Source organism: Amblyomma americanum, chromosome 1 (assembly GCF_052857255.1).
Source record: "Amblyomma americanum isolate KBUSLIRL-KWMA chromosome 1, ASM5285725v1, whole genome shotgun sequence".
Lineage (NCBI taxonomy): Eukaryota > Metazoa > Arthropoda > Arachnida > Ixodida > Ixodidae > Amblyomma > Amblyomma americanum.
The window spans coordinates 237,934,547-237,947,786 of record NC_135497.1 but is presented as its reverse complement, the minus strand read 5'-3'; the positions used below and the strand labels follow the sequence as shown (position 1 = coordinate 237,947,786).

Here is a 13,240-nt window from a genome sequence, read left to right as displayed (position 1 = left end):
TTTGAAGCGCCTTGCAGCTTTCTACCACGGTAGAAAAAAAAAAAAAAGCAGCTCGCTGTTACCCGCCCAAGGATTAGAGACGAGATGCTCCAGCGACTGGGGAGAGCGATGCCCGGCTCGGAGGAGATCTCCGCTACTAAGCACAAGTGTGGGATCGCGTCGCGTCCCCACTGTCGCACAGGCCGCGGCAGCTGAGGAGCCCACTGGGAGCCACGCGGCCGTTCGCTGTTCTTCACGCTGTTAAAAATGACTGCTGGTAGTTGTACTCTGGCCGGCCATATATTACATCGCACTCGTCTCGCGCAGCCGCCCCACGCGCGGTGGCGCCGCTGTCGCGGCACAACGTCGTGCGCCGGGGGCTTCGTCGTGGCCGTCGTCGTTCTTGCGCACCGCGTGCTTCGCACAGTCCAGAAGAGTCCACAGGGCGGACGCAAGATCTTTGGTTTTCGCGAGGAACCGATCACCACCGACGCGCGGTCCTCCCGTCGACGGGCCACACTCGTCCGCTGTTCTTCCTCGTCCGTCCCCATCAGGCACCATCTCAAACACGGGGAACGGCGCCAGTTACGGCCAAGTCCGGGACCTGCTGTCAGTCGCCGCCTCGACCGTGGTGCCTCGGGCCCGTTGTCACACCCTGCGGGCGGAGGCCTCCGGGCGGGAGGACGGCGGGCCTTAAGCGTCCCGCAGGTGTCAGCAGCGCTCGCCCTTGTAAGCGTTAGGGCTGAGCGGACCCGCGCTGCTCAAGCCTGTGCCGGCCGATCCGGTCCTGGCGCTATGGGCGTAGTAGTAGGACGGGTCTGCAAAGTGAACAAAAGGATGGGGAGCAACGACATTAGAGCGCAGTCACCAACACCATTTCTTCCAGCACGGGAACCGGCGGTGTTGCCTCTATGCTCTCTGATTATCTGAGCGTTATTTCCTCCCATGGCTGGCGTGGGTACAATCTGGCACGAATTGAAAGTTTCATGCTTGACCTACTCGGATTAAAGTGCTTTAACGCAGTTTGTTTTTCAAGAATGCTGAACAAAATACATGAGCTTAGCTTCATTCGTATACGCCCTGTATTGTCAGTTTTATTGGAGAATAAATGACTGCCGCACCAGAAAAAAAAATTTCGGACCTGTTTGGCCGAAACGATAGCCGCAGGTTACTAATTTCAGAGAATTGTTTGGCGAAATGACTACAACTTAGAAAGAAAGCACCATTAACTTGATGCATGCATTATGACGAGCTTGTTCATGAGATACAACGGCTTCTATAAATTCTTGTCGCTAGTCTTCTGACCAAGATTTCCATTTGGTAGAGTATCCTGGTGAGGGTTACTGGACCCGCGACAGGCTTATTGTTGTTGAGGAAAAGGGTGGAAAAAGAAAGGCAAGCGGACCCAGGTAGGGCGCACTCGGGGGCCCACTCACTGATGATTCCGCTGGAGCCGTAGCCGTAGGCGCCGTAGGCTGCTGCCGACGAGTACTGCGTGTAGGGTGACGCGTAGGCGTAGTCGGCGCCGGGGATTCCTGCCACCGCAGAGCCGGCAACTGCGCTGCCAGTCACTGCGCGGAAAAAGAAGCGGACGATTAGCCACAGCTGCTCCGCTGACACGAAGAAAGCAGCAGGACCAGATCGGGCAAGACACATGGGAAATCAGAAAGCGGAAAATGGGCGCCAGTAATTGGCCGCAGCTGAGACGTTACGCCTGGCGTAACCGTGCACTTGGATGACTGAAATCTGCGAAAATAAATTCCCAAAGCCATGTCCCTTCTTGGATCCGAGAAGGACATGCATCCGACATCACCATTACCAATAGCCAGATCATGTTTAGTGTACAGCCTTTCCTCGTACTAGCTTTGTCTTGCGCTTGCAATGGCGATCCTATCACAGCAAAACTTTTCATCTCATCTCCCAACCTGACTCTATTCTGAATCCCCTCCTCTTCCTTATTAATTGAATCAATCCCTTAATTCGGTCGCCTACGAACCATCAGTTATTTGTCCTCCGCATTACAAAGCCCATCTCCTCCTCTTGATTTCAAATGGGACCAGGAGCCGTGCTGTGTAAACTTTCGTTTTCCTTTCCTTTCTTTCGGTCCTTCACCACTGGTAAGGGAGCCGGCGAGCGGCATGGCTTGCCCACTATTCACCCCTGATGTCATAGACAGCCACTGTCCATGATAAGGACGCAAATGAACGAAAGCTTACAAAATACGGTCCCAGCAGCCTCTCGATAAAACTGAGAGAGATAGAAATGAGGAGCAACCTACGCGTGCGTCAGTAATCGTTGTCCCTTCACATATCTCTCTCTTTGTTGCATTCCTCGATGGAACTGAAATCCCTAAAAATTTTCAACGATGTTAATATAGCCTTGGTCGAAGGTCTTAAGTCCCCATGGTTTGCTCTTCGGCTGCGACGTGGGGACACTATGGCGCTGGTGAAGCTCTATGTCACTGTAAGTTAGGAAGAACCCTCGTCATCACCTTTCAAGCCTTTAGCAGTGCCTTAAGTGCTTCTCTATACATCTGGCTCAAAAGGAAACCACGTATCCCGAAGACTTTTAATCAAGGCTGTACATTCTAAAAGCAAGAACCCCAAGCCAAAACTCCAGGACCTCAGGAGTATTTATGTTCTCGACTATACGTAAAGACAAGCTTTGTGCCGAAAAATTTCGCGGCTAAAAAGCTACTGTGCAGCGCAACACATGCTTTCATCGTTCCCCTCTTATTTCCTGGGTGTTTGCGACAAGGGCTGTGTGCATATTCGTAGACTATGTGTACATTATCGTAAAGAAATACGAGCATTGGCTGACAGCTTGAGTAACTTTCTCAAAAGCACACGTACCTCCCTGATTATTATTTCAACTTAAATCCAACGTAATCAGGGCAATTGCATTTCTGGAGGTTCAAATGCGCAATGATTAATGCAGATTTGTGCGAAAAATCCTCAATTTCGAAGAGACGAAATTGGCAGGAAATACTTCATTTCCGCCGAAAAGACGGCGCATGGGTGCCTTAACGGAAAGAGAATTATGGAATTGAAATACGTACAGGGTGCGTCAAAAGTTCGCGGGCCACAGGTTCGGCTTTTCAGCAGTATATTCTGGCCACTGAGGTGCCTATGGAGCTACCTATAGGTTCTCATATGCGAGATAATTTCTATTATCTCTGGCAGATATTTTGATATTTTCTCATTTTTTATATTTTTTATTTATATGTCGTATTTTTATGTATATTTCTTATTTTTTAATATTTTCTCCATATTTTCTCCGCATATATATTTATATTATCTCCTGCAGAGCGTATGGCCTAAGAACTTTAGCATCATGTACGTAGAACTCGCAGCTCGCCGTCATCCGTTAACAGTTATCAGACGGCGGCAAATGTCTATTCTTATCCAACTCAACCATGGATATCGTTTTCATCAGGACTGCGCGGACAAACATCTGGAGCAAGCGCGGGCGATATCCTACAAGTTTCACGCCCGGGTCATGTACTGTATAACTCAACTTCTTTTTTTTTTTTCAACGGCTTACATAAACGCGATAAAAGGATAAACATTTCTTTTTTTCGTGGAGTTAGCATGTACGTTGAAGTACACGGCGTTTGCATTCCCGTTTATAGCGTACACATGACCGGCAGGCACAGTAGTCAACAACACTGACCGATGCTTGCGGTCGAATTCGCTCCCATTCGGTCACCCTTCGTACTTTCTTGGGAGGTTTCTTCACACCTCGCGTGTGTCCCCTTTTCTATTCACTTTCCTCCTCGACCAACGACAGGCGGGTGCTTTTGAATGGAATAGTAAATACCGTTAAAATTGCGCAAACCCCTTGGCGGCATCCGCGCCCCCAACCGCGGCAGCTCCCTTGCGTGGTGGTTCGACGTAAGTTCTTCAGAAGCGCTTGTTTCCGCTCATTTGTTGTCAAGGGTGAGAAGTCTCCACGTCCGCGACACGTGCGTGTCGGTCTCAGATAATGAAACTAAGAATGCGCGACCGTTGTCGGCGGCTTCATCACGCAGTTCAAACGCAAGCTCATCTCAAGAGTCGTTGCGGCAAAAAAAAAAAAGAGAGACAGAGAAAGCAGGAGAAAAAAATAATTAAGGGAGGGCGATGCTTGCCATATGCCTCCCCTGACCTACACAGTTGACGTCGATTCCTCGGCCCTCTCTCGCGCCGCGAGACTTGGCGCCGCGCGTATGCAAAGCGGAGAAGAGCGTTTTGCTCTTCCTTCCACGCGGGCCGATAAGCGCGCTTAACGCGCGAAGCGTCGACGCGACTCTTGCGTCTGCCGAGCAGTGCTCGCGCGGGCGGCGAGGCCATTTGGGCGAGTGCCGCGCGGCTTCTCTCCGCAGACGAGGGCGGCACTCGTCGACGGCGCGATATGCAAATCAGCCGCTCGGTTAGCTCGCGCTCTCCGCGGCGCGTGTCGTTTTAGGCCCGGCCACCTCGTTATCTCTGGCTGCGATCGCTTCTCGGCGCCGCTCTTCCTCACTCTTTCTCTCGCTCCACGAGCAAACATGGCCCCGGCTTGGCTGCTTCCCCTCGAAGCTTTCGCCGCGGTGTCACCCTTCGGCGACGGCAGGTCGATATTGCGCGACCCCGCGGCGCGTTCGGTGTACGTGTTTGCATACGCCCAATGGGAAGCAACGAAAGAGAGAAGAAAACACGACGGCGGAGAAAGTGTGCTCGGGTGTTGTTACAGAGTGACAGTTCGATGTCGTTTCACACCGAGAGGAAACGCAGAGAGAGGAATAAAGGGGAAAAAAAAATTGAGTGCTCTACTCGGACAGGAGGGTGACGGGGCGTTCGTCCCATCCATTTAGGACTGTAGTTCCACCTGCGGCCTTGTGTAAACATTGGTAGCTTATAAGCGTACGCTTAGAATCTTGTGCTTCACGCTGGCATGGAAAGTGACATGATCTTTAACTTAATTCAAAAGCTTCTCCGCAAAGTCCTTAGAAAATAGAAAGTTACGTAATCTACCTCGAGCGCCTCAAGTTGCCACTATGAGACAACAACCATGAGAGAAAAAAAAAGGTGTAGGCCAGTATTGTACCTCTTGTGTAGCCTGAGGCTGTGGATTATCTAACCTTCAGACTTGAACTGACGGCACTGCATACGCAGCCTTGCGGAGCTATCCGAATGTCAAGGGTTGAAACAAGCGTTGGCGAAGTCTCTTCGCTGTTGGCTGTGCTAAGCCGATTTCATTTCCGACAGTCGCTCGGACTCTCCCCACTCTGCCTGACAACATAAAACGAGCCCGTTTCGCATGCAAAACGGTAAAAGCAAGTTCACTCTTAAGCTGTATAATGCAGCTTATACACCGTTTCTGCAACATCGACGTGATGTGCGCAGAGAGATTCAAATAGGAATCACACTCGCCGAACAAGTTCCCAAAAGCCCCCTGAGTTCAAAGATTTCGGCGCCGATCTACGACAAGATCAGGTGTGCATGAAATTAATTACGACTGCTCTTCACTGCATAGTAATATTTACCTTCACATACACACATACACGACATTGCACCGCTGCAAATGCGCCAGTTGGATTCAACGCATCGAGCTCGTCGGGGACGCGCCACAAAGCAAAATTCGCAACCCAAACGGTGCTTCCATTTAAGAGACGCCACTCCATGTGCCTGGTGTGCAACCTGTCCCGACAACGCACACACGCGCGCACATTGGGGCCGGCCGCCGCGGCATGGTAAACACGGGCCCGTGCTTTACATGGGGGCACGGGAACGCCCCGGCGGCGCCGTCGGCGGCAAACACGCGTGGGAGCGCGCCCAGGGGCGATGTGTATCGGGACAGTCCGCGCGTTCGCCACGCCGCGACCCGGGATTTGCATAATTATGCCGGCGCTTGCGATCGCGAGGCGCGCACTTCTTTGTTTGCTGCCGCTCGTTGCCCAGGTATTCATATCGCTGGCGGAGTGAAAAATCGAGCAGCGCCCTCCATGACGTGTCGACATTGCCCCGCGGCCGATGATCTATCCTCTTCATCGCTGTCCTCGAAGAAAGGGCAAGACACGCGAGGTGCACGGCTCCGCGATGCGCTGTGAATGATGACAAATTAGCACCTTGATGCCGCGCCTAACCGCGCGAGGTACCACCAAGGTGTTCCTTGTCACTCATGGTAGAACCTCTGCTACGTCGTGCTAAGCACCTCACTACAGAAGTACTCTGGACAGCGGTGAGAATGATAGCAAAGAAGGGAACTTAGTTCTCTACGGGTACAGCTCAGAATGCTTGAGAAGATTAAGGCCCTAGTTACTATGCTTTGGCTGCCTGGCAAAGATACCCTCTCATTATCAAACGCAGAAGTACCCAGCTGCCTGTAAAGATTTTAATCTTGGACGTTAAAAAGCTACGCACGCACTCTGTGGGCTGTGTTGCGCAGAGCGTGGCTCAGAAACTTGTAAACAAAATGGCCACGCACAGAATCCCGCACTAGACAGCTGCAGCTCCACGCTGTGAGGCCACTCATTGTGCAATGTCGTGGTATTTAAACGTATACAGTGGCAGAACCGAAACGCTAAAACCTACCGGTCAGCCCAAATATTACCGACGCTTCAACATAAAAGCGTTCCGTTGCATCGCTCATCTTATGCAGCCGTACGGTTACGTAAGAAGAGTGATGCGACTGAAACGCTTGAATGCTCCATAGACTGCCGTTCCCAGTGAGCTGCAGCAGACACACGTGCTCCACGCGATCCGCACTCCCATGCATCGAACGAGCCAGCATGCAACGGGCTGTGCAGTTCCTCGCGACTGCGTCTCTTTTTTTTTGCTCCAAACGAACCGCGGGCGGAAGCTGCCAAGAGGCGTGCGCAGCTGTGGGCCACGCAGTGCGGCTTCCGCCCGCCTTGTCTCCGCCACCGAGTGCCTCCGGCGGCGGCGGGCGCGCGCATGACGACCACTTGCCTGGCGCGGCTGAGTACTGCGAGAAGCTGGAGCCGTAGCCCGGGATGGCCCCCTGGACGGGCTGCAGCACCGTTAGCGACGAGAGCGGGCACGGTGCCTCGGCCTTGGCAGGCGAAGGGCTGCCCTGGATCTCGCTACCGGTCGCCGCGGCCGCTGGGGGAGAGGGGGCAGCGTGCGGGACGCCAGCGCAAGGCTTAGGGATATGGGCAGGCAAAGCGCTCGGGGACACTACGCATGCCGGGACGCATGGTCGGGCCGTGCCAACTACTACTCCGCCTTCACTGTCCGCTTTACACACTCGGCATGAGATGACAAACCAAAGGGCCTGTTGTCTCATCTCGAGTGTGAGGAAGAAGCAATACACGGAGCTGAACTGAAACAGCCTCGTTCGTGGCCCAGGACATTTTGTTACAATTGCACGATCAAGCTGTGGGCATCGAACCCGTGCAGAGGGTTCTCTACCAGTTTACGATGCTCAGTATATTTCGCTAGCGTTTGTAAAAACATCATGCCAAGCGCCTTCTGTACATTTTCCCTGAAGTAGTGACTATCGGCGTTGTTCCGTAAAGCTGTTACCACGCAGTCGGTCGCACGTGAAAGGTTGCTGACGAAGGCAGCAGCTGAGTCAGGTGTGCCGCGCTGGCAGTTACCCTCTATACGGACATTAGTCGCTGCCTTTTGAGAACTATCCTCTTTTCCTGGACTCTCTCTCCCCATTTTGAGGCTGCTTACATCTTATGCGGAGGGCGACTCACTAAAAAACAGCTGTTGGGACATAGGGTAAGAAATAGTTGGCGCCAGGAGAAATGCGATAAATAAATAAAGCTGTTAGCCTCCGTAATGCCGCCAAAGTTCAGTTACAGAGAAAGATGGTAAGCGCGGAGCATTGAGTCTGTACTCTAGAGCAAACGAGCACGTTCAGGCATGCATCCAAATATTGCTGATCTCCTCATCACGAAAAGTACTAATAGCCTCTTACTTGTATCCAGATTTCAAATTTCTTTCTAATGTGCCACTGCTGAATATCCTCATTAATCACGCCTTAAGCTAACTGTGTCGTGCGTCAGGAACCACCGCAGGAGCAATTCTAATGTCAGTTTCCGTTGCTTTAAAAAAGTAAAAGAAAACAACCTGCCGGAGAAGAAATGATGCGGTTCTCTTGGCACGGCCCGGCCAGCATTCGCAGGGGACATGGCACTTTCATTCGCAAAAACCACTACAAGCAGCGATATTCCAGGGTGTCATGCATAGCCCTGGCTGAGAGGCGCGTATTTCATCAATGCACAGCGAAGAAAATGTGAAAGATCCAATATCTTGCGATTCAAGTGTGGTGATTTTTGTGAGAGAAAGTACTATCAGCAACAAGGCAACTCAAATGTCAACCCAAAAACACGAGTACACTAGCTCTAGGAGAGGAAATACAAGCGAGGTTGATTAGCACTTCGAAAGGAGGGTCGTCACGCCTTTGAAGTGAAATTAACCTGCGCTAGCATTAAGCTTACCCCGGCTAAGAACTTCTCATTTTGCTGTCCGTGTTTCAATTGTTTTGTCAGCGTTTCATTTGTTGCTGATAGTATACTTTACGGCACTATGCGATGAAACAATGTGGCCACGTGATTCGAACATCTCGACAGGCACCTGCCGCGCCATCTCAGCCAAGGCGTTCGCTTTCAGAAACAGACAGCAACAGATCAAACATCAGTGGCATGTTCCAAATGTCTACACTCCTCCTAGCTTTGTCAGTACTTTTGAACTGACGTATACCTCACATGGCATCTAGCGAAAATTCCAGCTTAGCTTCCAAGTTTTTGTTTCAGGTACTGCGGCATGACTCCTAGTGGCGTCTCTCTTCCTCGCCAAAACAAAACGTTTTACGACACCCAGGAAGGGTGTTTTATTGAAATGTATTCGGCAAAAAGGAAGGTTTTCAAAAAATTCGACGCCACGGACGCCAAAGAAAAAAAAAGAGGTACCCGAGTACCAGCTGACCTTCAGCCAGTTATTTTTGTTCAACAGTTTAGCATCTCCTGTTAAGTCTGAAGCAAGCATTAGTTGGTTTTGCAGGGAGAAGTGAAGAGGTTAGTTGGAAGGCGTTTGCAATGCTGTGTCATGTGTTAGGAGCGCTGCCAAGTAGCATGCAGGGGTAGCCGCCGTAGAGAGCCGCAAAAGCGCTGGAGGAAAACTGCCAGGCTTGCAAGACGACGGTCTCGACATCCATGCAGCGTTATCCACCCCCACCCCTCCCCTCCCCAACCTCCGCCTTCATCTTCGCAGACCATTCGTCGCTTTTATTCGGTGGAGACGCGCAGCCTTTCTTGAAGCGAGTGCTGTCTCGCATGTCACGTTCTCTCGTGGTGCTCTCTTCAGGTAAGCTACCTGACAAAAAAAAAATTGCGCAAATCTTCAGGGTTTGCTTGTAATGAACATGCTTCCCAAAACTAAGGGTGTCAGAGACCTGTAAACTTAACCGATTTCACAATGTTTTGTTGGCTTTCGAACCTAGACCGGCGTTCTAACTGCGTAAAATTGTACACGTTGAAATTCTAGCCACTAACGCCCCTTCAACAAAGACTGTTCAAAAAATAATTTTTGAAAACATTTGCGTTAATGCGCGCTCAAACACTGTATCAAGTCTGTATTCGGATATTTGAGAGATAGTTCAACCCACAACAACTAGCAGCACGATCTCTGGCAAAGTTTTAGGGCCTACTCTAATCCTTGATTGCGTTACTAGACGGATTAAACTACTTCAGAGTATTCACCTAATACGGTCGAGTCGTATTACGTTCCTCCACTCTTCTAACCAGTTTCAGTTCCGCTGTCGCTGGACATTAATAGTTTGTCTTTTTTTTGCCACGCTAGAAAATTCATGCGTATATAAGCAGTTTGGCTAAGGACAATATACAAGGAAAATGGGCTTCTTAGTATAATGCTTCAGGTTTACGCAAAGCTTGCCGATGAAACAAGCTCCAAATGAATTTCATATTATATGGCACTGGGTCTTCTTCCTTTGAGCCAGGAAAAAAAAAATCCACGCTCTCAGCTCGTCAAAGTGCTCAGATGCCGGGCTTTTTTTTTTAATCTTTTCCCGCCAGTTTTGCTTTTTTTCTTCCACACCGACGCTCCCGCACCCCGAAGCGAAACCAAAACAAAACCTACACACCAGACCGACGCCTACTGACGCTTATCTGTCACAGAAATCTCGACGCCGTTCCAGCAGCCGCAGGCACTAGTTAAATTTAAGTGAGGCGAGCGGCACGCTGTCTTGTCGCCGCCGCCTCTATCCGAGACGTTCCAAGAATCAACAGTTGCTCGCGCCCGGTACGAAGAAGAAAAGGAGATCGCGCGAGGCGACATCTGAGACGTTTCAAAACAAAGATGGCGGAGGGACGGCGTTTTCCCTCTTGTGCGTTGCGGCGAAGCGGGCACGCCTCGGTTCTTGACTGACGGGCCGATCGGTGAAGCGGCGCGGAACCCGGACATCTCGCGTTTCCCTCCTCGTTGGCCACCGCCGCCCTGCGCGCTCGTCTTCTCCGCATCTCTCCCGCGCAGTGCGAGAAAACAAAGAGGACGGTGGCGCGCGGGGGGTGCGAGGAAGGGAATGACGCGCGCGAACGCGGCCGCGCCGAGTCCCGTCGGTACCGCTCTCGGGCGCGTGTTGCAGCCGAGAGGGGGGGGCACTCCCCCCCCCCCCCCCTCGTTTGCGTCTCCCTATGGGAAGAAGACAATGTCGAAGGCGGTTCTCCGCGACGTCCCCGCCTCCGCTTCGGTCGTCGCGCGTTGCCTCGGCGATATCGATTGGAGGCTTGCTGGCCGCAATCGCGCGCTCCAAGAAGCCCCCCTTCTACACCCCCCCCCCCCCCCCCCCGCATGCCTGCCGCCCGCCGTCTTGTCATTGCTCGACCCCCGACGAGCAGTACCCTGGCAAGGTTCCTTCACTCTGCTCGGCCGTTGTGGACGCCGCGCAGCCAGCAATCGCGCGAAGCGAAACTGCGCGTTTTTCCGCATTCTCTCGGTCTTTGCGATGTGTACGTCGGACAACAAAGAACAGACATTCTACAGTTAAGCATCAGCAGCACCGCCGCCGCTTAAGTGAGGGTGCGCCTTACTAATCCGTCCTTTTATTGCCTAACCTATAATATAGCTGCCCCGCCACACCCAGACCAGGGGACGAAGACTTCTGAGAAAGAGTGCCAAAAAGTTCTGCAATGTTCGGGGTGAAAGTGGCAGTGAAATTTTAGGTTCGGTGCAGAGAGGGTTGACAAAAGAGACTACACAGAAACTACCAAAATATATGCGCCCTTTCAAAAAAAAAAGCGCTTCATAACGGTCTTCTTTGGCCAAATGCGCACGACATGGTGAGCAGCACACAAGTATGTTTTGTTCCTGTGCGTTGCGACAACGTGGCGGCAAGTGGAAAAGAGGAACAAAAGCAAAATGTGCTTTTTACAGAAAGAAAAGGTGCCGCTAATCCACTGGCGAAAGCAAAGTGCAATTTAAATTCATTTTAAAACTACCTTATTTCCTTTCAGCAAGTGTCCCCCCATGGTTGGAAACATTCTCTATTTTCGTGATTAAAGTTGTGCGCTGACAAGTGCGATTCGCTTCTGTTGTGAGGATTTATATTTCGTACGTACAACACATCGCCGGTCAAACGTGCACAAGCAGTATGAACACGTCTGAAACACGCGTCAGGCTCGTCAGATGTCAGGCATCGACATAAATGTCTATACGTCGAGTGGAGCAGAAGATGTGAAGTTAAGTTAACGAGTTGTGTTACGGCATTATTGGTGTATTGTTAGTCGAAAGGACTCAACTACCCGCGAACAAAGTCGAGCACTGTATGTAGTGTAGAGTTAGTTAACTGATCCGCTGCCCAAAATCATTTCTAGTCATTCAGCTGTCTTGCTTTCTGCGCATGGACGAGCCTGACAGCGCAGGCACCAGGCTTGAACAACTTCGAGAAACATTTAAAACTACCATGCTTGAAATTCCTTTCCCTCTTTCCTTGTTACCGCTTTAATTTTAATGCCTGCGCTATCTCTCAGTCAGTTAGTAAGTCCCCATGCGATGTGCAGTGAGAAATACATCGGCTCACCTCCCCTCTAAGAACTTAGATATTAGAAGTGATGCGCTTTAAAAAAAAACTGTGCTGTACAGGACCCGACTTTATCGGTATTTCGCGGTAAAAAAAAAAAAGAAAGAAAAGTCACGACCCATTACACGCACTGCCGCTTCTCTTGTGTATTCTTTTTTTACACCCGGAATCGCCAGGCAAAATGACTGCAGTGAAGTGTGGTATATACCTGGATGGTAGGAGTGCGGATTTGGACTAGTTTCAATGAGCGAGGCTCCGCTGTTGACAAGGGACTTGACTTCTTGCATGCTGATGGGCGTCAGAGGGGTGAGCGAATTGCTGCCTGTTTGGAACAAGACGCGAGCACACACAAAAGCACACGCCATTAGCAAGGGCACAGCCGCTCACGGGAAGCAGCACAACTCAGCACTACACCGCGTTGTACGCGTGCTCTGTTCTCGAAATGAGCATTGCGATAACAGAGCGTCAAGCACAGTCTTAAAAAAAAGGCAAAAAAAAGTGAAGGGGGGGGGGGGGGGGGGGGGGAAGCACGTGCTTCTGTCACGCATTTTGTTCTAAAAGAAGAAATTTGCCGGGCTCATTCTTCCACTGTTATAAACGGTGCACCTAAAAGTCCAACTTGCGAGCGAGCGGTCACACAACTTTAACATTTAGTAAGCGCAACGAGAGTCTAGTTGTTACGTGCAGGAAATCAATGCCATTAATTATTTATGAATTACACACTGGTTTACTTTTTCTGTTCTCAGCCTGAAAGGCTTCACAAAGTACGCTGCCATAATTTCTTTCGCCTTTGCATCAAAACAAGAGAGATTTACGCCAGGCGTCTCAATAATTTTCATTTCTTTTGTCATTTTGTTTAAGTGGGTGCAAAAATAAAAACATGGTGACTGCTATTCTTGAGCACCTGTGAACAGACTTTAATTAGCTACCTCAACAATCTATACGAAACCTACTGATTTTAACTTGACAACAGTGATTGCGATGTTTCAACCTGCAGGCGAAATCGATTCTGTCATGGAAAGCCTTGGAAACTTTGGAAAGAGCCATTTGTACAAATGTATACAGTGATCGTATATTTTTTTTCGCTAGTCTGATTAGGCTTTCGGACAGTGCGTCGGTTGCCGTGCTGAGATTTTGTGTTGCCGAACGTCCATTCATGCGTGACAGAAGCGCTGTGCCCAAAACACGGGCATAACCAAAAAACATTTCAACGGCGATGTTGCTTAAGAGG

General features: G+C 50.6%; 1 protein-coding gene across 1 annotated transcript in view; it reads right to left on the bottom strand.

Annotated features, from left to right (window-relative positions):
• Positions 1-539: 539 nt before the first annotated feature.
• The window catches only part of LOC144114797 (uncharacterized), a gene marked incomplete in the record, with an annotated part of 203,632 nt that continues 190,931 nt past the window's right edge, over positions 540-13,240 (bottom strand). The window contains 4 exon segments of the mRNA XM_077648759.1: positions 540-797; positions 1,416-1,550; positions 6,912-7,064; positions 12,218-12,331. Coding sequence (XP_077504885.1) covers positions 691-797; positions 1,416-1,550; positions 6,912-7,064; positions 12,218-12,331 — 509 coding nt within the window.